The following is a 26,807-nucleotide window of genomic DNA, read 5'->3' as shown; positions in this document are numbered from 1 at the left end:
AAACTAGTATAGGGGGCAGCACACTGGTTGACACCCAAGGTGCAGAAGGTAGGGCCATAAACTCAAAGTGCAAACGATCCATACCAAATCTAATGAGCTGTAAATATGGGCACCATGCAGGTATGCATCCTTGATGTCCACAGAAGACAAAGTCTGATGGTAGAAGGTTATGACATACCTGGTCGATTCCACATAGAATGTTTGGGCCTAAATTAAGATATTTAGGGCCTTGAGATCCAAGATGTTGTGCATTACCTTTAATAGGCTTAAGAATAGGTTGGAGTAGAACCTCTGAAACTGTACCACTACAGGAACTGAGGCAATAATGCACTGTTCTAGACAACCATCAGAGCTGCACTAAAATTAGATAATCTGTGTGATGACAAATGGAAATGATGGATTAGAGGGACTGGGAGTGAAACACTACATTGCAACCTTTGGAAACCACCTCCCACACCCATGCATCTAGAAAGCAAGCTGTCCAGGTGTCCACAAAGGCTAATGGATTCCCCACTTTGGAAAGTGGGGATGTACCATCATACTGAAGAGTAGGGTAGGGTTTGAGAGAAAGTTTGTGAACTTGGAGCCAGGCTTGGAGTTTGAGTGCATTAAAAAAACAAAAAGGATTGTTCTTGGCCTTCAACAGAATGAGTCTTACCAGACTGAGGAAGAGAAGTACTCCTGCCACCTGTGGCATCCTTGGGGATGGTGTCCAGAGCCATCAGGAAGCGGCATTGTCCCTCGAAGTTAATACGGATTGCTTTTTCGTCCAACATTTTAGCCTCCTCAAGTTTACGGACAGGAAACTTGTATGGTAAATGAAAGGAAGATCAACGATCCATCCAAGTTATAGTTCAAAGCTGCAGGCATGAGTTTCAGATGCCCTACAACCAAGGGGTTAACTGCTATAGTAATCAGTTTCCTTTTAACAATCTTGGATAAGTCAGGCAGGGTTTGGCAGATCAAGTGCACAGCTAAGTCAGGTTACAGCGCAGGACCTGCAAATGAGAACAGACGGCCTACAGCTGCTTGTAAGTGGGGATGGTACAGGCTTGATTAGGACTGGATTCTGCCAAATGAAACAAAGTCCACCTCGCTGATGGGCACTTGGCACGCAACAGAGCACTAAGGCTGCATTCACATCTGAACCCGGTGTATTGTACCGCGATTTCCCGCGACAAATTGCAGCGTTTTGTCCCGCGATTTGCCGCGACAAAACGCGTAGTTTTTTAAGCCCAACATACGCCGGAGGGGTGATTAACATTGTCGGCTATGCCGAACGCTGAAAGCCGCCTGAAAAAAAGGGTCCGGGACTTGTTTTAAGCTTTAGGCGTACGGCGTTTCGGCATGGAGATGTGAACCGTCTCCATAGCCGACAATGTTAAATCACCCCTCCAGCGTATTGCAGACTGCAATAGCATCGGGCTTCAGGCGTTAAAACGCCTAGGTGTGAATGGAGCCTTAAGGGACATGATATAGAGGTCAACAAATAAAAGGAATATTGCAGAGATCACCCACTTTTAACATTTAATTTGCTTCTGTCTGACCTGGATTGTGATGTTTTGACAGCCATTTGAAATGGAAAAAACATACCAGCTCATGAGAAATTATTTTATTTTTATTTTTGCACAGTTGTATAATTATTTTCCACACTTTGGCATTGTGTCTGTTAATTGAACTAATGGAGACTTCCAGCAGTGTTCCCATGAAGGGGGAAATCAGAAGGTCACATGCAGGAGATTAATGGGGTTCACATCTTTAGTAGCATGTTAGCTGGAGAGCAGACAAGTGGGCAATATGCTGATACAATGGAAGCGTTTTGTGCTCCTGCTGTGTATTTGACAAGACAAAAGGCAGTTTTGACATTCTTCTGGCTGCCCAGTACAAGGCTGACTGTGGTACGTAATAGATATATGGGCACATACGTTTGAGGTTTTCTACATGCTAAAAACTGGCCATCCAGCTCAAAAAAATCAAAACTATATTGGGCAGTTCTAAATGTGCTTATGGAATTTTTCCTAAATGAAGAAGGCTGTCCATTTGATTGAGGCTCTTGCAACATTATACGTCAAGTATGGTTTGAGTATTTGTACACTTTCTGGCAGTCCAAGCATAAAAAATTAAAACAAAGGACTGTCTTTTCTGTGGGCAAATACATTTTCCTGTCAAGCCAGCTTTTATGCATCAACCCAACAGCCTGTAAAAATGCAGTTAGTTATGGTCTTCCAAAAGAAACTTGGGTGGGGGAGGTTCAACTCCACACTGAAAGACATCTGTAGGATATCCAGAACATCTCCAGAATATTTACAGTTTTTATTTAGCTGCTGTATTGCTATCTTTACCTTACAAATTGTAGTAGGGAGTACAGTAAACATATTGAGAAAAAACAAACCAGAAACTGGAAATATGAATGTCATGTAAAACTTACAATCTAACAAATAAAATTGAATGCATTTATGTGCACTCAAGAGCACAGATTCAACCTGACATGTAGTGATAAAGTAGGTAAGGCTTTATCTTTTAAAAAAATAATTTTATTCTACGCAGTGTAAAAAGAGTCTGCCAAGCGCAGATTTTTTAAAAACATTATGGCGGCTAGCCAAGTGCAACTATTCACAAATGTATATATTATTGGTGGTCCATTACATCAAATATTCTTCTTCAAAAAATAGGCAGTTTAATGTGTGCCAATAATTAATGATCATCAAGCAGTCTGTAATAGAGATTTTTAAAAAACATCTAAAAAAAACTCCTCGGACATTAAAACAGGAATGCGACAAAGCCAATGATGAGACAACATGAAGCCATTTGGGAAGGGGCAGCAACAAAAAATAAATAAAAAAAACAACATGTGGTAACTTTCAACTACCAAATATTTTGTATATATCTCACCTGCAATATAAATTATAGTACAGTATTCTTAAACCACCTTTTTTATTTATGGAAGAGGTTTATGCATAGATAAAAATATATATATATATGTATATATTTTTTTTACATAGCAGTTTTCAAAAGTTTAATAACTATATAAATTGACCCGGTCTTTTGTACGAGAAGGCCACCATGTAAAAATAAGCCAATTCTGTAGTTGCCTTTGAGGTGGCACATATCTTGAAAAGGTTGTGGATTCACTGCTTCCCTTGCTGCTTCATGTATTCCACGCTTTTGGATTTGGAAATACCTTCTCATTGCAACACATGCAGTGGTTGCTCCTGCCAGCTCGTGCCTCCAGGACATACAAGTCACTGGGAGGACTGGTGGTGGTGACAAAATCACTTTAAGGGTCTACTGACGCCTATTCATTTTAATGCACAATAAATAATGTGCATAGATTAACTATTTCTAAAAGGTGGAAGTTGTCTGACATGCACTGTCCAAAATAAGTTCACGTCCATTACTTGAGCATTAACATGTGGACCAATTGATGAAAAGTCAGCATGTGAAAACAATCGCTAGAGATACATTTCAGGGCTGTTTTAAAATACTTGGTTTCTCGACAGCAATAGATTACTACTATAGCGACCATCATCCACCCAAAGTGATCTGTTGCTGTACAGCTGAATGAAGGGTCTGGATGAGGGCTCCACTGACCAGAACCAGACCAGTCGTGCAAAAAAACAAAAAAATCATAAAAAAAAAAAGTAGGTAAAAAAAATGAAATGCTCATGTACATGAATGCAATGTACAATAGATTTTTAGCAATCGCTAGCAAAGATGTAGCGACCTTTAAAAAAACGTCAAGTTGTGCTAATTTGCGCCCTTGAAAATGCGACCCAATCTAAACTTTTCGTTATGCTACCAGTTCAAAGAAACCATTTTTTTTTTTTTTTTACCCTGCATGCATTGCAGTGATATCAAAACTACTACAAAGGGAACTAAAGCTCTCCCTAAATATAATGCACATGTTTACTTTGAGCTTTACCATTCTGCTAGGTTACATAAAATTTGCAGCAATGCATTTTTTTTAAATGTGCAAATTATATCCTGGGGTGAATCCATGTGGGTGCGTAAACTGTCTTAACATTGCAGTGGGGGGGGGGGGAAAGGGGCAGAAAATGCAGGGTTTTATTTATGCAAGGTTTTATTTTTTGCAATATTAAATAAAATTATTCTGAGCTACCCACTAGTGCCTTATACCAGGGGTCCCAATCTCCCAGGGCACAGAGCAGTGCCAGTCCACAGACTATTGATGACCGAGCCACACAGCAGGAGACGAGTGTCGTCCGCAGTCCGCACAGGGCCATCACAGACCACAGTTGCAGCTCACCTCCTGCTGTGTTGCCATACCTGTGTGCCCTCTCCCGGCTCCTCCCCCACCCGACCGACAATGTCATCCAATCAGCAGGGTGGGAGGAGCTGCAGATTGGAATATAAGTCATTACATATACACACCTTTTTGAAAGGCCCCAGAGGCTACAACACCTAAAGCAAAAGGCACTACTAACCAAACACTGCCATGAAGACCAAGGAACTCTCCAAACAAGTAAGGGACAATGTTGTTGAGGAGTACAAGTCAGGGTTAGGTTATAAAAAAATATCAAAATCTTTAATGAGCCCTAGGAGCACCATGAAATCTATAATAACCAAATGGAAAGAACATGGCACAACATCAAACCTGCAAAGAGACGGCCGCACACCAAAATCACGGACTGGGCAAGAAGGGCATTAATCAGAGAGGCAGCACAGAGACCTACAGTAACCCTGGATGAGCTGCAGCATTCCACAGCAGAGACTGGAGTATGGCACATTTTGAGTTTGCGAAAAGGCATGTGGGAGACTCCCAAAATGTATGGAGGAAGGTGCTCTGGTCTGATGAGCCAAAAATTTTACTTTTTGGCCATCAAAGAAAATTCTGTCTGGCGCATCAACACATGACATGACCCCAAAAACACCATCCCCACAGTGAAACATGGTGGTGGCAGCATCATGCTTTTGGGATGTTTTTCAGCAGTTGGGACTGGGAAACTGGTCAGAGTTGAGGGAAAGATGGATGGTACTAATTACAGGGATATTCTTGAGCAAAACCTGTACCACTCTGTGTGTGATTTGAGGTTAGGCCGGAGGTTCACCTTCAAGCAGCACAATTAACACATACACACTGCTAAAGCAACACTTAAATGGTTTAAGGGGAAACATGTAAATGTGTTGGAATTGCCTAGTCAAAGCCCAGACCTCAATCCAATAAAAAAATCTGTGGTCAGACTTAAAGATTGCTGTTCACAAGAGCAAACCATCCAACATGAAGGAGCTGGAGCAGCTTTGCAAGGAGGAATGAGCAAAAATCCCAGTGGTAACATTTGGCAAGCTCATAGAGACTTATCCAAAGCGACTTGGAGCTGTGATAGCCGCAAAAGGTGTCTCTACAAAGTATTAACTTTAGGGGGGGTGAATAGTTATGCACATTGGCCCGGATTCAGATAGAGATACGACAGGGTATCTCCTGAAACGCCGTTGTATCTCTGAGTTCTGTCCGTCGTATCTATGCGCCTGATTCATAGAATCAGGTTCCGCATAGATCTCCCTAAGATCCGACAGGTGTAAGTGACTTACACTGTCGTATCTTAGGCTGCAATTCCAGGCCGGCCGCTAGGTGGCATTTTTTTTTTTTTCACGCGACGAATATGCAAATGAGGATTTCCGCCGATTCAGAAATGAACGCCCGCCGCATTTTTTTTACGTTGTTTGCGTTCGGCTTTTTCCGGCGTATAGTTACCCCTGCTATATGCGGCGTATCCTATGTAAAGTATGGCCGTCGTTCCCGGGTTGAATTTTGAATTTTTTACGTCGTTTGTGTAAGTCATCCGCGAATACGGATGGACGTAATTTACGTTCACGTCGAAACCAATGACGTCCTAGCGACGTCATTTGGAGCAATGCACGCTGGGAAATTTAACGGACGGCGCATGCGCTGTTCGTTCGGCGCGGGGACGCGCCTGATTTAAATGTTACACACCCCCTAGCCGCGGAATTTGAATTCCGCCGGGGCATTTACCATCCGCCGGCACAACTTTAGAGGCAAGTGCTTTCTGAATAAAGCACTTGCCTCAAAAACTTGCACCGGCGGATCGTAAAGCAAATCTAAAGATCCGCTAACCTATCTGAATCTAGCCCATTGATTTTTTTCTTCTGTCATTTTATCCCATTTGTTGTATGCTTCACAATAATAAAAAAAAATCTTCAAAGTTTTAGGCATGTTCTGTAAATTAAATGATGCAAATCCTTAAACAATCCATGTTAATTCCAGGTTGTGAGGTAACAAAACATGAAAAATACCAAGGGGGGGAATACTTTTGCAAGGCACTGTAAGAAGTCATAAAACCTTTTCCCCCTTTATTCAGAATTAGTACCATTCGTTCTTTTCAACTCTTTCTCTCTCCTACTCCTGAGGTGGAGGCACACAGATTTCAGTGATTTTTAACCACTTCCGGACCAGCCGCCGCAGTTATACTGCGGCAGGTTGGCTTCCCTACGCGAGCTGTCGTAGCTGTACGTCGGCTCTTTAAGATGCCGCCGGAGGCGTGCATGTTTGGAGCCGATGCAAGTGTTTGTTACAGAACGAGAATGGGGATGTGTGTGTGTAAACACACTAATCCCGGTTTTCTCAGGGGTGAGGAGAGACTGATCATGTGTTCATATGAAGTATGAACACCGATCTCCCTCTTCCCCTAGTCAGTCCCATCCCCCCTAAAGTCAGAACACACAATAGGGAACCACAGTTAACCCCTTGATCACCCCCTAGTGTTAACCCCTTCCCTGCCAGTGTCATTTATACAGTAAATCAGTACATTTTTATAGCACTGATCGCTGTATAAATGACACCGGTCCCAAACATGTCAAAAGTGTCCGATTTGTCTGCCGCAATATCGCAGTCCCAATAAAAAAAAAAAAAATGAAAAAATTCATAAATCTATTCCCTACAAAAATATGAAGAATACATATTGCCCTAAACTGAGGGAAACAAATGGGGCTATTACAACAAAAAGTACAAAATAGTGATTTTTTGGTTTATAAACCAAAATATAAAAACCGCAAAGCTGATCAAATACCACCAACAGAAAGCTCTATTTGTGGGAAAAAAGGGACGTAAATTTTGTTTGGGTACAAAGTCGCACGACAGCGTAATTGCCAGTTATAGGGATGCAGTGCCAAATCGCAAAAAAATGCTCTGGTCATTGAGCAGCCAATTATTCATTCCGGGGCTGAAGTGGTTAATATAAAACGTATTAAAAACATAAAATGGCATACAATCACATGCAACAGTGAACTACAACCCATAGTTCAATGAAGTAAAGAGCTTTTGTTTCCTTGTAAAATCTAAAAGATATCAGAGTACACACTCATCCCTCTACTAAAAAATAGCCTTTCCATGAAAGAAAGAAAAAAAAAACATTGCAAGGCTTTTTATTAAAGGAGTTAAGGAGGCGGTAATCTGTGTCATCAAAATATGTAGTGCATAAAGAAGGTCTGGGAGGAAGGCTTGGGTATGGGGAGGATGGTGATCCCAGGAGTACTTCTAGGTGTATGCAGTGTGTAGGAACCACGACAGGTATTCAGGGTTCCAGTAGTAATTTATCAAAGCTTGAGGGCTGGACATAGACTTTGCAGGATTGCCAGAGCTTAACCCATTCCTTACCGAGCCATAGTCAAATGTTGTCGGCAGGAACCTTCCCTCCCTCTGGGGAAACACATTGCAGCGATCGGGGACGAGGCGTGTCCCTCGGACACAGCCCATCCCCAAACAGGGTAAAAAAACACCCCCATCAGGAGTACCCGTCACCCCCATCAGGAGTACCCGTCCCTGAGCCCAGCAGTGACTGACATGCAGCCAATTTCTAGCTGATGTACAGCCCATTAGTCCTTGTCGTCTAACCCAGACAGATGAGAGCAGCGGTGAGCTCTCACCGCCCCAGTACAGTTCTGATTCCAGTTCCGATTCTGGTTCGCAATACGTGCCCCCCAAAGGCAGTACATCCGAATCGGAGGAGGAAGTAGTCCGCACAAAAAAAAGGCGGTCTGAACTCCAGACAGCTACCAGCAGCGCCAGACACCCCAATGGCCAATCAGCAAATGCCAACAGCGCTAGACCCCAGGAGGAGAGGCCCAGTACAAGTGATGATAGACCCCAGGAGGAAAGGCCCAGTACAAGCTCTGGAATTTAATGCTGAAGAAGTAGGGCCCAAACCCATCTTTTGGATGCCTTGGACAACCCATTGGGGCTGCCTTCTAGCACAGGGTCAGCCACAACCTCCCCTTTCACAGCACAGCCAGGTGTGCAGGCCAACACTGAAGGATTCTCCGAAATTGTTTTTTTTTTATTTATTTTTCCTTGATGAGTTACGTCAAAGCATCATGGACCAAACAAATCTTTTTGCCCGTCATTACATACAAACCAACCCCAACTCATGCTATGCCCGCCCTTTTTAATGGAGACCCCTAAGAGTTCAGGAGCTTAGATTTTTAGTTTTAGTTTTTAGGCCTTACGCTCAACATGGGGCTTACAAAAAAAAATGAACTACATTCATATTGGTCTAAAAAGCCCATCCTCCATATGCCAATTTTTTCTGCTATGATGACCAGGTCCTGCTATGACATGATCATGTGGTTTTTGCATTTCAGTGACAACGCACAGTGCCCACCCCCCCACCCCCAAAATCATCCAGACTTTGATAAATTATATAAAATGTGCCCCCTAATAGATTTTTTTAATAAGAGGTTTGCTGAACTTTACATCCCTGAACAGAACATCTCTGGACGAATCCCAGGTCCATTTCACAGGCTGGCTGAGAATCAATCAGCATATTCCCAGTAAGAGGGCGAGGTACGGCTTGAAGCTAAACAAACTCTGTGAAAGCTCCTCCGGATATGTGAATGCCTTTCGTGTGTACGGAAGCAAAGACTCCCAGCTCCAGCCCCCTGAGTGTCCAACGTATATTGGAATAAGCAGGAAAATTGTATGGGAGTTGGCATTCCCACTCTTCCAAAAGGGGTATCACATTTACATGAGCAACTACTACACCAGTCTGCCCCTTTTTCACCACATATTCCTGAATAAAACTTTGGCCTGTGGTACAGCAAGAAAAAAACAGGAAAGGCTTCCTACAGTGTCTAGTTACCACAAGGATACAAAGGGCAACGGCAAGCCTGAGAAACGAGGAAGTGTTGGCCGTCAAGTGGAGGCATAAGAAAGATGTTTACATTATGTCGATTATCCACAATGACACCTCGGTGGAACTTCGAAGAAGACGCGGTGTCGTTCAAAAGCCTTGCTCTATCAATTAATACAATAAGTTCATGGGAGGGTGGATTTAAATGATCAAATGCTGCAGCCCTATCTTTCAACACTTAAGTCCCTCTTCTGGTACAAAAAAGTTGCAATATACTTCTTCCATATGGCCCTTTATAATGCATACGCCACTTATCAAAAAACAACGGAAATGCCCATCCTCTTTATCAGATTTATTGAAAATATTGTCACTGCCCTGATCTACCAGCAAGGCTCCCCCCCAGAAAGCATTCGCTCCGATTGTGTCAGCAGACTGCATGACCGCCATTTTCCTGACAATATTCGACCATCAGCAACCGGAAAAAGATGCCAAAAAAATGTCGGTGTGCAGCAAAAGAGGGATTAGGAAAGACACCAGTTTCCATTGTCCCGACTGTCCCTCCCAACCTGGCCTTTGCATCGGAGAATGCTTCAAGCGATATCACACTCTTGAAAATGATTAGCCCAAATTTCTAAATCGACTGCCATTTCCCCGGTTTCAATGTCTGTGCTGATTATTTCCCTGCTGCCTCAACCAACCAACCTAGTGCCTCAACTCAACTGACCCTGGCCTGTTTATCAACTATGCCTCTGCCTGCTGTCTGCATTGTTTATCCGCCATGTTTCTGCCTTTCATGTGAACTGACCCTGGACTGTATCGACTATGCCTCTGCCTACCATCTATTTCTGCCTTTTACCTGAACTGACCTCGGCTTGTTGACCATGTTTTTGCCTGCCCCTTGGACTGATCTTTCACCCTGCTACATAGGGGTCTCACATATGTGAGGGGCTCCAGAATAGTGTTCTGAGTTGAGAAAACCAGTTTTTGGTTTTCGGTGTTCCCAGAACAGGGTCTGGTTGCCCGGAGGCTTCAAAGAGATTTGGGTGGGAGAAGCCTCTACCCCTGTCCCCATGCTTTCCTGAACGAGGCCCTAAATGGATGGTCCTGCCTGCTGCCTGGACCAATACTTTGGCTGCACTAACCATATCTCTGCCTGTTGCCTGTACTATGGACAGTATTCCTGCCTGCTGCATGGACGATCCTTTCGCTGCCGCTGGCCACATCCCTGCGTGCTACCTGGACCAATGCTCTTCTCTGTGGATCACTGCACTACTAAAACTGCAGGTAATCTTTTGTTTACTCTTTGATCAGAAGAATGTATTTTGATTTCTAATTGGTATGTACAGTACATGCTATGGGTCAGAAATATGAAGGGCCTTTAACAATGTAATAGGTCGGCAGGAATTTGTGTGTGTAATTCATGCTCCTAGAACGCCTGGAGGTGCTACTTCAATGTTGGACCTTTGTATGTGGCCAGGCTATGTAAAGGTCTCACACATGTGGTACTGTTATACTCAGGAGGAGAAGCAGAATGTATTTTGGGGTATAATTTATGCTATGTACATGCTGTGTGTTAGAAATATCTTATAAATGGACAACTTTGTGTAAAAAAAAATGTGTTTTTTTTCCACATTTTCCAAAAACTTCTGTAAAAAAAAAATGAACTGTTCAAAAGACTCATTATGCCTCATAGATTATACGTTGGGGTGTTAGCTTTCCAAAATGGGGTTATTTTGTGGGTGTTTCCATTGTCCTTGTGCTCCAGGGCCTTCAAAAGTGTAAAAGGTGGTTGAGAGATTAGATGTGTAATTTATGCTCCTAGAACGCCTGAAGGTGCTACTTCCATTTCCGGCCTCTGTATGTGGCCAGGCCATGTAAAAGTCTCACACATGTGGTATCACCATACTCGGGAGGAGCAGCAGAATGTATTTTGGGGTTTAATTTTTGCTATGTACATGCTGTGTTAGAAAGAACTTATAAATGGACAACGTTGTGTAAAAAACAAAAAAGAGTTTTAATTTTCCAAAAACTTCTGGAAAAAAATGAACCATTCAAAATACTAATTATGCCTCATAGATTATACAGTGGGGTGTTAGCTTTCCAAAATGGGGTCAATTTGTGGGCGGTTTGTCCTAGTGCTCCAGGGCCTTCAAAGTGTGATAGGTTGTCATCTAATGAGATGTGCAATTTCTGCTCCTAGAACGCCTGGAGGTGCTACTTACATGTTGGGCCTCTGTATGTGGCCAGGCTGTGTAAAAGTCTCACATGTGGTATCACTATACTCAGGAGCAGCAGCAGAGTGTATTTTGGGGTGTCATTGTAAGTACTCATGTGCTGTTTGAGAGAACTAACTTGTTATGATGACAATTTTGTGTAAAAAAAAATCATCATTTTCCCAAGAATTGTGGGAAAAAATTACAACTTCAAAAAATTCACCATGCCTCTTACTAATTACCTTGGAATGTCTACTTTCCAAAAAGGGGTAATATGGGGGGTATTTGTACTTTTCTGGCTTGTTAGGGTCTCAAGAAATGAGATGGGATGTCAGTACATCAGGTGTGATCAGATCTGATAATTTTTCAATGATTTGCACCATTGCTTGTAGACTCTATAACGTTCACAGAGACCAAATAATATACACTAATATGGGTTATTTTTACCAAATATATGTAGCAGTATACATTTTATTTCTTTGCAAAATTTTAAGATAGAAACTAAAAAAGTTATTTTTTTTTCAAAATGCTCTATTTTTTTGCTTATATTGCAAAAAAAAAAAAAAAAAACAGCGGTGAGTAAATATCACCAAGAAAGCTCTGTTTGTGAGAACAAAATGATAAACATTTTGTTTGGATACAATGTAGCATGACTGAGTAATTGTCATTCAAAGTGTGAGAGAACTGAAAGCTGAACATTGGTCTGGGCAGGAAGGGTGTATTAATGCCCTGTATTGAAGTGGTTAAAGGGGTTGTAATAGGGGTGAGCATCTTCACTGGCCTGACGATTCGATTTGATTATCTGGTCAACGATTCGATTCCGCGATGCATCACTGATGTGCTCCCACTTCCGGTTGGGACACCTAGGTGGCCTCTTCCTCCCTGCAATCTTCTGGGACACATCACAGGTCCCAGTAGATTGCCCGGCTATGCAAAACAGCACAGTGAGACATGCGCACCCAGCTGTGAAGCTCCAAGCTGTCACAACTGGATGCCCACAGTATAATTGCCAGCACCGTGGACAGGCAGGGGAGAGAATGGACTGTTCGGGTGGCCACGTCGCTGGATTGTGGGACAGGTGAGTGTCTTTTTATTAAAAGTCAGAAGATACACTTTTTTTGTAGCTGCTGACTTAATAAACCAAAAATTTACTGGAACTCTGCTTTAAATAAAAAACAACATCACTCCAAAAGTGGAACTTCCGCTTAAAGCACTCCTCGCCCCGACATTTGGCATGTCTTTTTTTTTTGGTGGTGGGGGGGGTTGTGGTGCGTTTCCTCTTTTTAGTAGGACTTCCTGTCTCGGCCGCCTAGGTGACGACTCCTCTCGCCCTAGGCGGCTCCTCCCTGCCAGCGATCATCTGGAACAGAAGATTGTCTGGCCAATGACAGAGCGAAGTGCGGCTTCCGCAGTGCTTGCCCGGCCGTGAATCCGTAAGCCGTCTCAGCCGGGTGCCCACAGTAGATTTAATGGCGCCGAGGAGTGGGAGAGGAGCGGGGCTCTGTGTGGCAGCATCGCTGGACTGTGGGACAGGTAAGTGTCTGTTTATTAAAAGTCAGCAGCTATACTTTTTGTAGCTGCTGACTTTTAATAAACTAAAAAACGGTGGAACTCCGCTTTAAGAAGTACACTAATCCGGTGCACTACAGGGTACAGGAATTCACATAGGCTGCTGCTGGGAGGTCAGTAAAATTTGGTATTTTGTCTTGTAGTCTGGTCTCAAATTTTTCCATGGATCATAACTGTGCCATTCTATTTTTAGTCTCTGCGGGACAAAGTTTAGAGGTCTTCCATGCCATTGCAACAATCTGCATAGCTGCAGTGCTAATCTAACCGTTTTTTCAGTTCCACAGTATTTATCTACTGTATAGGCAAATCTGAATCACGATCTAATAGTTTGCCTATTCAAATAAGTTTTAAAAGCCAAGATTTACATGGGGTGCGCTTTACAGCACTTTATGAAAATCAGAGCAAAGGAACAACACCATGGTGTTTCCCATAGAAAATAGTCAGGTTTCTCTAACCAGCATGTCAATTTTATAGAGAAAAGAGCTGGGTGCTTGCCCGAAATCTATGTAGGTTGCTAGTGTCAGCAGGCTTTTGCTTGTACCATAACTTCTGCTTTCCCCATATAAATGAATGAGAATGCAAAAACAGCTTGACCCAGGTAAATGCAGTAAAAAAAAGGTCAAATGCAAGTCAGAAAGCGTTCGAGTGCACCCATCAATGAGCAGTGAATAAGGTTCACCATACATGTTCCAATCTGACCATACAATCTTTTTACAATAAACTATGTAATACAAGAACATATCTAAACTATCCAATCAGTCAATATCCAACAAGGCAAGATAGAATGCACCATTTTCAAAAGAAAGCTGCATTACAATTTTTTCTTCATAAACAGACTTACCATTAGAATAGGGAGTTTCACAAAGTGTAAGAAAATCCACAATTCGATAATCCATTTCTAAGACAGCTGTGCTTTTTCCATGCATGACGGTTAGACAGGGTCTTCTTCCAACTGTGTCATAGGACAGGCCACCTGATAGGATAATAAAGGGTTCCCTGAAAAAAGTCAGATATAATGGTTAAAACAATTAGTGCCAATGCACACAATTGTCTACTCTCCCTCTCTCTATATATATATATATATATAATGTTTTCTAGATGTTAAAGACTGACAAACTATAACCCATTTTGAATGTAGAAACATTGTAATTGCATGAGATTATGCTTGCCTTGTGCATTGGAGAGCCTTCAGTTTCATTAAACTGAAATAAGGCATGGAGCAGGCTTTGCATTCAATAAAGAGAATACATCCTCCTGGATAGTATCAATTATGGAATATGTTTGGGCACCTGTTTATTATCCTGGGACATACGGTAAAACGCAGGGCTTTACCTGTGCGGGCAGTTGTGAATAGAAGGTCTGGGAAGGAGCAGTGAGATGCAAGTTGTCCCCTCCCCCCATTTTCCTTTATTAAAATGTCAAGATATTCCAATCATTTCTTCACACCACAGCTTGTCTGCGGGAAAGTAAAAAATGCACAGTAAACAGTCTTCAGATGAGCTCCGGTGTGTTGCGGAAAAATGCATGCAGCATGCATTTTTCTAAACTGCTCGGGACCAGGAGGCTCAGTTTTAGAGAGAATGGGCCACACACATTTCTTGCTATGTGCCGTTGCAGTAATTTGTGTTAATCCAATGAAGGACAATGCCAGTCATTGGCACCCAGTGCGAATGAGCCCTGAAGAACATCAAAAAACAAAGATGAAGCCCAAATTCCTATTAACATTGTATTGCCGATTTTTCATCACTTCCTGTCTACTAGATAGTAAGGTAGAACCTCAACTGAGAGCAAGTATTCCTGCCGCTGCCTATGACATACACTGATATGACTGGAAAATGATTATGGGTTCATGCAGAGAACATTTCCCTTAACAAGATTTCTTAGAAATAACCATTGCTAATTATACAGAATATTCTTTTAGAAACCTCTAAAAAGGAACCCTCTAAAAAATTGAGAAAAGAAAATGACAAACCTATGGACCAAAGAACACAATCATCAAATTATATTTTATGTTTCTAAAGAAATTCTAATATAATAAAATCTTAGACAAATGCCTGATGAAAAAAAAAGAAAAAAAACCCTGAAAACTAAACAGACAGAATGCAACTTTGCAGTAAAAATAAAAAAAGTACATTATTCTACATCATATTTCTATTCGATACAGTATGTTTCAATAGAAAAACAATGAACATCTTCCCTGAGAGCTAATATATATTGGCAAATGAAACTGAGCAAGTACATGGCCGACGGACTAAGTACTATGCTAAATAAAGAAATAATGCACACATCAACTTTAAGCTTTAAAGTCATTTAACATCCTGCCAAGATTAGAGAACATAATCAGCATTAAACTAAAGAACCTTAAAACACATTTACTAATTCAACCTGCTGTGTTAAGGTGTGAATGGGAGACTCCAAAAGGAATACACATCACATTTTCCGTGAAGCAAACCGTAAGCAATACAACAGAATCCCTCAAATTAATTTGATTTACAAACAAAACAAAACAAAAAACATGCATATTAAAATAAAAAGGCCTCACAGAATTCCTCATAAAAATGCATTTTAGAGGAGTAAAATCAAGAAAACCAAATGGCCAAAACCAAATAAGGTCTTCAATGGCAGACTAAAACAACTTTACTTACAATCATTTAGTAGAAGAGCCATTATGCCAAATTAAAGAAAATGCACATACAGCAGCATAGGTCTGCACTGGTTTAGTTATCAAGTGACTGGGGATGCGCCGGTTAAAAAAGGCGGTGAGGTGGCATCATATTGCCTCCTCACCAACTATAACCTTTCATGATCATTATAAGATATAGTATAAATTAGTAACAAGTGGTCATCCTGCTTCGCCAGACAAAAAGGGAAAATAATCCAGTTTTTCAATAATGCAGTATTACTTATACAGTATACCAAGTTAAATAGTTGGCAAGGTTGAATAAAGACAATAGTCCATCAAATTCAAACTGTGTTGGTGTGTGGGTGTGCGCGCAGAAAATAGTTTCTCATATCCCCATATACTGTTTTTGCCACGATGCACGTCCAAGAATCTTTTAAAGTTATCCATACTTCCTGCCGACACCACCGATTGTGGAAGAGGGCTCCACATCCATACCGCCCTGACAGTAAAAAAAAACAAAAACCTACACAGCTTAAAGTTAAACCGCTACTCTTCCAGTCTCATTGTATGGCCCTGTGTACTCTTAGGCCCCATACACACGAGAGGATCCATCCGCTGAAAAATCTCAGCGGATCGGTTTCAGCGGATAGATCCCCTGGTGTGTACAACCCAGCGGATATTTATCCGCGGATATTTCCGAATTCCAGCAGATACAAATTTGTAGACATGTCTACAAATCTATTTGCTTGAATCGGCACCAGCGGATCGATCCGGTGGTCTGTACAGACTCACCGGAACGATCCGTCCGAACCCATCCCTTGCATGCGTCGTAATGATTCGACGCATGCGTGGATATCCTTATATGACAGCGTCGCGCACGTCGCCGCATCATCATCGCGGAGACGGCGCGACACGTCACCACGATGGGAATTCGGCGCGGATTTCAATCCGATGGTGTGTACACTCCATCGGATTAAAATCCGCAGAGGATTTATCCGCGGATACGGTCCGGCGGACCGTATCCGCGGATAAATCCTATCGTGTGTATGGGGCCTTACACTCCCTGGGACTGAAAAATGTCATACTTAATATGGGATCACCATTGAGATATTTGTATATTGCCATCATATCTCTTCTTTAAGTTAAACTAAAGCTTTGAATATAAAAATAAGCAAACATGTCATACTTACCTCCACTGTGCAGCGTGTTTTGCACAGAGTGGCCCCGATCCTCCATAGGATGCATTAAGGTGAAAAAACACGAGACTTTACAGCCCCCTTTAAAGGAGTTGTAAAGGAAACAAAATGTTTTTGCTGAAATTACTGTTTACAGGGTAGAGAGACATGATAGTTAACTCAGGGTTTGACAAATTTGCTTGGAATCTAGGAGCCAGCTAAAAAAAAGTTAGGAGCCAGAAAACGCGCCCCGTCCCGACGAGCTTGTGCGCAGAAGCGAACACATACGTGAGTAGCGCACGCATATGTGAACGGTATTCAAACCACACGTGAGGTATCGCCGTGATCGTTAGAGCGAGAGCAATAATTCTAGCTCTAGACCTCCTCTGTAACTCAAAACATGCAATCTGTAGATTTTTTTTAAACGTCGCCTATGGAGATTTTAAAGGGTAAAAGTTTGTCGGCATTCCACGAGCGGACGCAATTTTGAAGCGTGACATGTTGGGTATCAATTTACTCGGCGTAACATTATCTTTCACAATATAAAAAAAAAAAAATTGGAATAACTTTACTGTTGTCTTATTTTTTAATTAAAAAAAGTGTATTTTTTCCCAAAAAAGTGCGCTTGTAAGACCGCTGCGCAAATACGGCGTGACAGAAAGTATTGCAACGATCGCCATTTTATTCTCCAGGGTGTTAGAATAAAACATATATATATATATATATATATATATATATATATATATAAATGTTTGGGGGTTCTAAATAGAGGGAAGGAGATGGCAGTGAAAATAGTGAAAAATTACACTTTTAGAATTGCTGTTTAACTTGTAATGCCAACGGCCACCACCAGATGGCGCCAGCTCACAGAAGGACACAGAGGGAATTCACAAGGCCGCGGCCTCAATTACCGACCGCCGCGGGCGCCAGGTCACAATTTCTTGTCGCAATTGTGACCTGGCGCCTGGGGATTGTCGACCCCTGAGTTAACTGATTCCTTTTAAAAATGATTAAAAATAGATAAAAATCAATCATATAATGTGCCTGCAGTTTCAGTTTCACTTTTCATCTAGTTTCATGCTTCTGTGAAGGACAGAGACACAGAGCAAATACAGGGCAGTGTTTGTTTTTAAAATGAAACTGGTTGGTTCTGAGGGGTTTTAGACACACAGTAATCACACCTTCCTGATTAGAGACCACTGAGAGAAGCTCCCAGTACTTTTTTCATAAGGAAACAGACAACCAGGAAGTGTGCAGTACAGAGAAGGATTACAGCGAAAACGAACAATGAGGACATGAAACCAGGACTGCATTAGGGTAAAGGAAGCTATTTAGCTAAAAAAAAATGCCCTTTAAGCGTCTTCTCCAGTGAGAATAAATTTAGCTTGTAGTCGTTCCTCATAATTGAGGTCCTCCAGTCCCCATATTAATTTAGCTTCCCTTCTCTGGACTCTCTCCAGCACATTCTGAGAATTGGTGACCAGATCTGGACAAAATACACCAGAGTTTTATAAAGTGGCAGGATTATTAATTTATCCCTAGAGCAAATTCCCTTTTTAACGCATGCTGGTATTCTGCCAGCTATTGATTGTATATTGAACAGGGAAGGTTTTGAAAAGTTTTTGTAGGTCTCTTTATACTCAAAGGGGCACGGTGAAATGGAGGAGAATCAAGTCGCACAATGTCAAAGCTTTTGCAGAGAGCAGGAGTGAATTTTTCTGTTAAAAACATGTTGCATGAAGATCTTGCTTCAATATAGTGGCAACCTGGGGGAGAAAAAACATCCACAGCTGCCTCAGTGTCCTTTTCATTCCCTTCTGTGTCTGCCTCACCTGCCTAGTACAGGCATATCTAGATCTAGTCTGGCAGTGAAACGGGAATAGGGAAACCAACGCCGACTTTTTGAGCCCTGAACAAAAAATCACTGTGATAAAGCTGTTATTTGTTCAAAGAAATGTGACAGATGCTGAAAATGATGCTTCTTTAAAGTAGGCTGCTTGCTGCATACCTGAAATACAGCTCGAGTCCGATGCAGATACTGGTGTTAGATTTAGTTCCTGCATTGAGAAGTAGAGTGCCATGTTGCACTGGCCTTCAGCAGAGAATGTCTACCTGTAATTTTGCCACTTAAGGCTTCAGCGAAAATCAGCATATTACTGCTGTATCCTGCCATATAGCCAATAAAGATTTAATGCAAAGGATGTTACCATGTTGCCAGCTTCATTTTAGGTAGATTAGGACTGTTGTGAAGTATTGTCTTAAATAGGTGTCCAACTCATGGCAGGACAGGTTTTGGTGAACCTAAATCTTTTTTCTAAAACTGCACACCACAAAGCACAGAAAGTTCACATTGATGCCTTTTGGTGCACTAAAAAACGCGCATTGAGGTGTCATTTAAAATGAATGTACCATCCACTCATGCTCACATTTTGCAGAAATGCCCACTCATTCTCCTCTACTGGCATTCAAAGGTGTAATTATTCAATGTGATCCTTGTGTTGTATTGTTTCATTGTACAACCAAACCAACAGGCTGATATAGGCGGTACATAACCCCTCACAAAATGAATTCCACAAACACTCTTATCCTTACTTTGTGGGGTCAAACCTCTGCTCCTTCGATAGCACAATGGCTTTTAAAGTTGATGAGATATGTCCCATATCATATTGCTAAGGGGGTTTACAGCTTGTCACTCCAAAATATGAGCCTGTTGGTTTGAGTTTAAGTCTTCTGCAGCCTAAATGGCCATTATTTCAGGCTATTCTATACCTACATCATTAGATTAATAGGTTATGTTCCTAGATTATATTGTACTTCATCATCTTTCAGCAGGGAACTCATGACTGCATGCCATCAGTTGGCCCCCTACCTAGCCCCCCCTCTTACTCCCCCTGTGCTTCTTCCACATCTTATGCTTCTATCCATCTTTTTTTTCTTTCAGAAATCAAAATTGAATGCTAATCATTCTCTGGGGGTTATGCTATATGGATTCATGTGTACTGTTTGTTCCTATGGATATTGGACCTTTGTTTTGTATTTTAATACTGTGAGCAACATTTTGTCTTAAACTTTGCCTATTTAGAGTATTGCATTTATACTTTGTACTCTTTGTTAAACGGGCAACAAAAACATACACATGCACTAATGTGCATTGCAGTAAACCACAATAGTGTGAATCCATTGCAAAGGAATAGTAAACGTTAAAAAAAAAAAAAAAAAAGAGGAAAAAAAAATTGTCAACTTTAAGCAACCCAAAATCAATCATGAGCATTACCTGGCTGAGATGGTTCAGTAAACTTATATTGTCAAAAGGGTTTGATTTAGGAGATGAGCATTGGACCTAGATTTTAAGCACATACGCAACGGTCCAGAATCAGACTCAGATACCAGTAGCTTTAGCAGTTGAGAGGCTCCCACGACCAGCAGGATAAACACACAAGCAGATCACCCTGAATAATACAGACTCCCGTACAGGTGCAGAGTCCATGAACTAACCGGTATTCACCAGAGCTCCTGATAGTGGAGATGGGTTTTGCTGTGAGCTAGTATGAGGTCGCAGTCCTCAGGATCGCCACCACCAGGAGGGGAGCAAACCAGGGTGCAGTAGCAGATATATCCGGTAGGGATTAAGCAGAAGTGAAGTCAGTAAACAAGCCACGGCTTCTGTGTAGGCGGGTTTAGAGGGGACGGAGGTAAACAGAAGCCCCATAGTAACTCTATGGGTGACGTCACTTAATTTCACAGCTGTTGTACATGATCTCTTCCAGTGCTGGAGATCGGGTCAGATCAGCTTCCAAAAAGGTATGTATACTCATCTTTTCTTTACAGGAATAGAGAGATTAGTGTTAGATCCTGGTGTCTATAGATGCAGGGATTTTAGATTTTCCATGGACTTCCACTTTAACGTGAGAGACACTAGAAAATCAAGTGCTTGACCTTATGTACTAGAAATAAGCCTTTTGCATGGTTATTTTTTTTTTGTTTAACATCTTTGAGCATGCAGATTCTTTCGATGTTAGATTCTTGTCACAATTCAAAAAAAAAATGGCTTTTAAGTTACTTTACTGTCTTGTCACCGGTTTCAATTGTCATGTGAAATAGCTTTTCATATGCTGTGCTATAATAAAGGCAATTTTATGCCCCAATAGCAAAATCATTATGTTACACAGTCTGACAGCAACATGATATATCTATACAATTTTTTTTTTTGTTACATTTTGGTTGGCAAAGTTCTATCATTTTCTAAATCTTAGACACAGCATTCTTAAAAAAAAAAAAAAAATTGTAGAAAGGTACATTTCTGAATTACAGATTTCAGAAAGGATGCTTCAAGCTTGATGGTTCCATCTGTTCATCTGCTAATAAGAACTATATGGCTGCAGCCCCTACCTGGACATCTTAACTGGAGGTCGCGTAGTGCAATCTACAGCTTGCAGCAAATAGCCTGGAGGTTGTTAAAGAAAAAGTTTACCTTTATAAAAAACATAATAAATGCACATAATTGTGCAGGAAAAAAACATATGCATTATTTATTTTTACAGGAGTCTGCATAGCTTATGCAAAGGGGCTCAAATTCATATGCCTGGTCACCCAGGCATAAATTGCCACTTACACTTTATCAGTGTATTCACTACAAACAACTACAGCAGGGATATGCAATTAGCCGACCTCCAGCTGTTGCAAAACTACAAGTCCCACCATGCCTCTGGGTGTCATGCTTGTGGCTGTCAGTATTGCTATGCCTCATGGGAATTGTAGTTCTGCAACAGATGGAGGTCCGCTAATTGCATATCCCTGCAACAATATATTTTTCTAAAAATATATATTTAAAAAGTGCTGTGCAACAGGTATGTTAAATAAATGCTCAAAATAAAATAAGGCTTAGTGTTGCCATGAAGTGTACCAACTTATATGTGAAATATCCTCTTTGATCAGGTATTACTCAACTATACTCGTGATCACGAACACCATATAATATTGTGAGCAGAAAAAACAAATGCCATAAAAGTCCCATATACTGTAAATTGTGAAAACCACTGATGCAGTGACAGTTCTTTTATCTTCACAGTGCTTCTGGTGAACCACCCCCTTCAGGTGCAATGCCTGCTCATCTCATACATGACCCCCACCACAGAATCAAATATGCCTTTGACCGATTCCTCCTATGGGGGATGCAGCAAGACCCTTTCTTCCCACCCAAGAATGTAACCGCTACCTTTCCCTCTTCACTCCTCAGTCATCAGCCAGGTGCTCATTCCAATGTCTTTACATCAGAAGCCCTCCTTAACATGAGAAATGCTGTGGTCTGGGAGGTGCTGGTGTTCCCAGCTCCCCCTGAGACTTATGTGATTAACTATAACAGGGGTCTCCAAACTATGACCTGCAAGCCACTGCAAGTTTACCCAGACATTTCTCATGTGATTGGGGCTTCTGACGTAAAGACATTTTTGTGAACTTGGCTGTCTGCTTCAGAGCTATAGGAAATGTCATTGGACTATGAGTGCAGTCATCGGCACCCTCACAATCCTTTGAGAACTACAAGCCACCTGCTGTAGTGGCAGAGGGAGCTTGCAGGTTCTTTCACAAATTCCTGTGCAGGTAGAGCCGCATACAACTGCACCAATTTTAAAATGTGATAGCAGCTGCAGGGTAGAGCATCTCCTGCCTGCAGTTATAGAGGAAGCAATTAGGGGGAAAGTGGAGCAGTAGATGGAACATGTTACAACCTGAATACAAGAGTAACATGCAATATGTTCTTAAAGATGACCTTAGCCATAGTGCAGTCTCAAAAGCCAAACACCTGTGAGACAGACACACCGAGGCTGGAGTTGACAGTTACTCATCACTTACCGCCAGCCACACACATATATATGAGGCCTTTAGGTGGGTGGGCTTTATATTGAGTCTATAGGTAAAACCATTTACTGTGCTGAGCGAGCTCCCAACACAGCAACTCAACTCTCACACAACACTTCCAAAGCATACTTTGTGAGCTTTCGATTATTTGACCACTGACAGCCAGAGTGTTTCGATGATAGGAATGCCCGCCTCCCGATCCAACTAAAGGGCCGGGAGGCAGGAAGAGGTTAAGGAAAAACACATGAGAATCCACTACCAAATATGGCCCCATTTATACTTGTGAGCTGGGGCCATGAACAATGCATGAGACCCAGAAGGGGTTCCCCCCATCAAAATCAATGGGGGCCACCTTGTTTTTACTGAGATATACAAAATAAAAACTGTTATTTGAAAAAAAAAATCAATGGGGGCCAACAGCTCATGCAACTAATTGCAGCCGCTCTTGTGTAATCATGCATTAAATACCTTTGAATGATTACTTGCAGGTAATTGCTGGGGGCCACCACTAGGTCTCCCACGAGTAAATAGCCCCCTTTATAAAAGTGTGAATAGAGCCTAGAGAAAAAGTTAACACGCACCAGAGTGGAACAAAAATATCTCTACGCATTTTAGCATTAAAATAGTGCGACATGCATACATATAACCCTTATATCAAGGCAGACCATGATTTATTGGTCATGTAGAGAAGTGGTGACTTTACAAAGGCAGTAGCATATCTCATAGAAGCTCGTCAATATTGTACAACCAAGATTAATATTAGCCTCATGGCAATAAAACAAGATATCTTGTTTGCTCTCAGCCAAGCAAAACGCCAGACCATTAGTACTCTGACTCTTTTTTTTAAGTTTACAGTCTATTTCTCACAGGGTATAACTGCCTCAACAGCCAAAATCGGTCACACAGATCAGTTCTATGGTCCAATTCACCTCTCTGCTGCACTAGGTACTGTCCTAGCAACAATGTGTAGCGCACCCTTACTTTCAGTAAAGGCGCTACGCTAAAGTTAGTGGGAGAATGAGAGAGAGAAATTGCTTTCATTCTGAATTATGTTAAATTTGGCTGTAGCCAAATCTGGATTGTTCTGTGTGTTAGACTGCGTTCTAGGGATGAGACACCATCCCTGGGCAGCAGGTGGCGCCAGAGAGGTCCAGGTGGAGCCGCTTTTCCCTAGCAGCCAATTAGAGGATTTTTCCCTCGCGGGGCATGCTGGGAGGAGTATTTCTGTGGCGGAGGCCGTTGTTCTGGGTTCTTTGCGGGTTCCTGGTTCCGGGTGCGGCACCCACCTTTAGGGTGTGCGCACATTGCAGGCCCCACCACTATGGCCTACCTGGCCTGGGGTCGCGCGCAACGCGGAGTTCCCGACTCTGGGACCTCCTGGCCTGGAGCAGCTGATGCTGCCGGGGGCCCCCAGTGACTTGCTGGGTTCCCAACTCTACTGAAGAGATCCCAAGCTGTGGCGTGCTGTGCGGTGGGGGATCGGCTCAAGGAGAACCAAGAGGCAGGTTGTCTGAGAAGCTTGAACGAATCATTGGGGATCTGGGTGCCCGAATACTGACAGATAACCTTAGTACTGTCAGTCGGTGACCCCATAGCACAATTTACTGGGAGGATAAGCTCAACTATTCCGCTCATCCAAGTTCTAGGCCTGTGGCAGAGGCCCCACTAGAGCCAGGCCTGTAGCAGAGGCCTGTTCCTCCCAGCAACCTTAAAGTGACACTTCGGCTGCCAGGCTCGTGGCAGGAGTCTGTCCGGGGGCACTTCACCCACTCTGGCTAGAGTGGCGACAAACTATATCTTTCACTACTGAGAGCAGGATTGCTCGTCTCTTATCCAAGCCTGATACTGCAAGGTTCTCTTACTTCATCAACCTTTTTTGTCCTACCTCATGTAGATGTTGGTCGCGTTGGGAGCCGAGACAATAAAGCATTCAGAAAATCTTATTCGCTGATTGGACATTTGTTTACTGCTCTACTCACTACAATCACCCTAGACAACGATTGAAGGTAACTTAATACGCCGATCCCACAACAACCAGCGGCTCTTGAGGGGGTATCGCTACAAAAGGTGCCCTAAGAGTGCAGATTTCCTAACTAGGCCGAACTTACACATACTGTTTTAAGGAAGTTAGTCTTGGAGTCTCGGATCAAAAAAGAAACACCCACAAAAATAATTATTAGAAACCAAACCTGCACAAATGGGAGGCTGAGAGTAAAGGTGACCTGAGGGCTTTAGATCGGTCAAGAGAAAACCAGTAGCAGGCTGCTTTTTCTAGCACTATTTAAAAGGTTCATGCAGATTTGGTCTATCAGATACCATTAGAAATTGAATACAAGAGCATCTTCGCATACCAAAACACATACAGGTGCATATCAAATTTTTTAATATAATACAAATTGTTAATTTCAGTAATTCAGTTAAAAAAGTGAAACTCATTATATAGATTCATTACATACAGAGTGATATAAATTAAGCATTTCTTTCTTTTAATTTTGAGGATTATGGCTTACAGCTAGTGAAAACCCCAAATTCGGCATCTCAGAAAATCCTAATATTACATAAGACCAATTAAAAAAAAAAAGGATTTTTAACACAAAAGTGTTGGCTTACTGAAAATTATGTCCATGTACAGTATAGTATGCACACAATACGTGGCCCCTTTGCATGAATTACTGCATCAATGCGGCGTGGCATGGAGGCGATCAGCCCGTGGCACTGCTAAGGTGTTATGAAAACCCAGGTTGCTTTGACAGTGACCCTCAGCTCATCTGCATTGTTGGGTCTGGTGTCTCATCTTTCTCTTGACAATACCCCACAGATTCTCTATGGGGTCAGGGGAGTTTGCTGGCCAATCAAGCACAATGATCATTAAACCAGGTATTGGGACATTTGGCAGTGTCAGGTCCTGCTGGAAAATTAAATCGGTATCTCCATAAAGTTGGTCAGCAGAGGGAAGCATGAAGTGCTCTAGAATTTTCTTAAAGAGAGCTGTGCTGACAGTGGACCAACACCAGCAGAGGACATCATCACTGACTCTGGAAATTTCACACGGGACCTCATGCAACTTGGATTCCGTGTCTCTCCACTCTTCCTCCAGACTCTGGGACCTCGATTTCCAAATTAAATTCAAAATTTACTTTCATCTGAAAGCAGAACTTTGGACCACTAAGCAACAGAATAGTCCTTTTTCTCCTTAGCCCAGGTAAGACACTTTTTTTTAACAAAAATATGTAGAACAATACGTATCGGCCTAAACCGAGGGAATTATTTTTGTTTTTTTTAATTGGGATATTATTATAACAAAAAGTAAAAAATAGTGTTTTTTTATGTTTATAGCACAAAAAAGAAAAATTGCAGAGATGATCAAATACCATCAAAAGAAAGCTCTTTGTGGGAAAAAAAATGATACAAATATAATTTGGGTACAGTGTTATATTACCGCGCAATTGTCATTCAAAATGCGTCAGCGCTGAAAATTGGTCTGGGCACGAAGGGGGTTTAAGTGCCCAGTAATGAAGTGGTTAAATAGTTATATATTACAAAGAACTATATATCCTATACCCATAAGCTATACGGATGGGGAACCCCACCCCATACAAAAGTAGATGTGACTAGTAATGTAGTTCATTATATATTAATAATGAAGCAGTTCAAATCAAGTTCGATGTTTAAATCTCTCGGGTGGAGACTCTTAACCTCTTTACCACCGCGCTATAGACAAAAGACGTCCACAGCGCGGTGGAGTTATTCTGGGAGGACGTCCTCCCAGAATCCTTCACTCACGCTCCCTCTGGGGCGCGATGACGGTTTACCACGTGATCGCTCCGTCAAATGACGGAGTGATCACTTGTAAACAAACCGGCGCCATCCCTCCCTGCGCAATACTCTGCAATAACCCCCCCATACACTGCAATAACCCCCCCCCCCATACTCTGCAATAACCCCCCCCCCATACTCTGCAATAACCCCCCCCCCATACTCTGCAATAACCCCCCCCCATACTCTGCAATAACCCCCCCCCCCCCCATACTCTGCAATACCCGCTAATATGACAAACAAGATTTTTTTTATTTTTACAGAATTTTCAGTGTTTTTTCTTTTATAGCGCAAGAAATAAAAAACCCAGAGGTGATCAAATACCACCAAAAGAAAGCTCTGTTTGTGGGGAAAAAAAGACAAAAATTTCAGATGGGCACAATGTTGTATGACTGAGTAATTGTCATTCAAATTGTGAGACCACCGAAAGCTGAAAATTGGTCTGGTTAGG

The 26,807-nt window shown here is 42.0% G+C and overlaps 1 protein-coding gene across 4 annotated transcripts in view; it reads right to left on the bottom strand.

The window, feature by feature from the left end:
- The window catches only part of STXBP5 (syntaxin binding protein 5), a 546,297-nt gene that overhangs the window by 160,512 nt on the left and 358,978 nt on the right, over positions 1-26,807 (bottom strand). For all 4 annotated transcript variants that reach the window (XM_040350878.1, XM_040350875.1, XM_040350876.1 and 1 more), the window contains exon 10: positions 13,728-13,882. In XM_040350878.1, the coding sequence (XP_040206812.1) occupies positions 13,728-13,882 (155 nt within the window). The remainder of the gene's footprint in view (positions 1-13,727; positions 13,883-26,807) is intronic.

Source organism: Rana temporaria, chromosome 4, assembly GCF_905171775.1.
Source record: "Rana temporaria chromosome 4, aRanTem1.1, whole genome shotgun sequence".
Taxonomy (NCBI): domain Eukaryota; kingdom Metazoa; phylum Chordata; class Amphibia; order Anura; family Ranidae; genus Rana; species Rana temporaria.
This window is presented reverse-complemented; position numbering and strand designations above follow the sequence as displayed.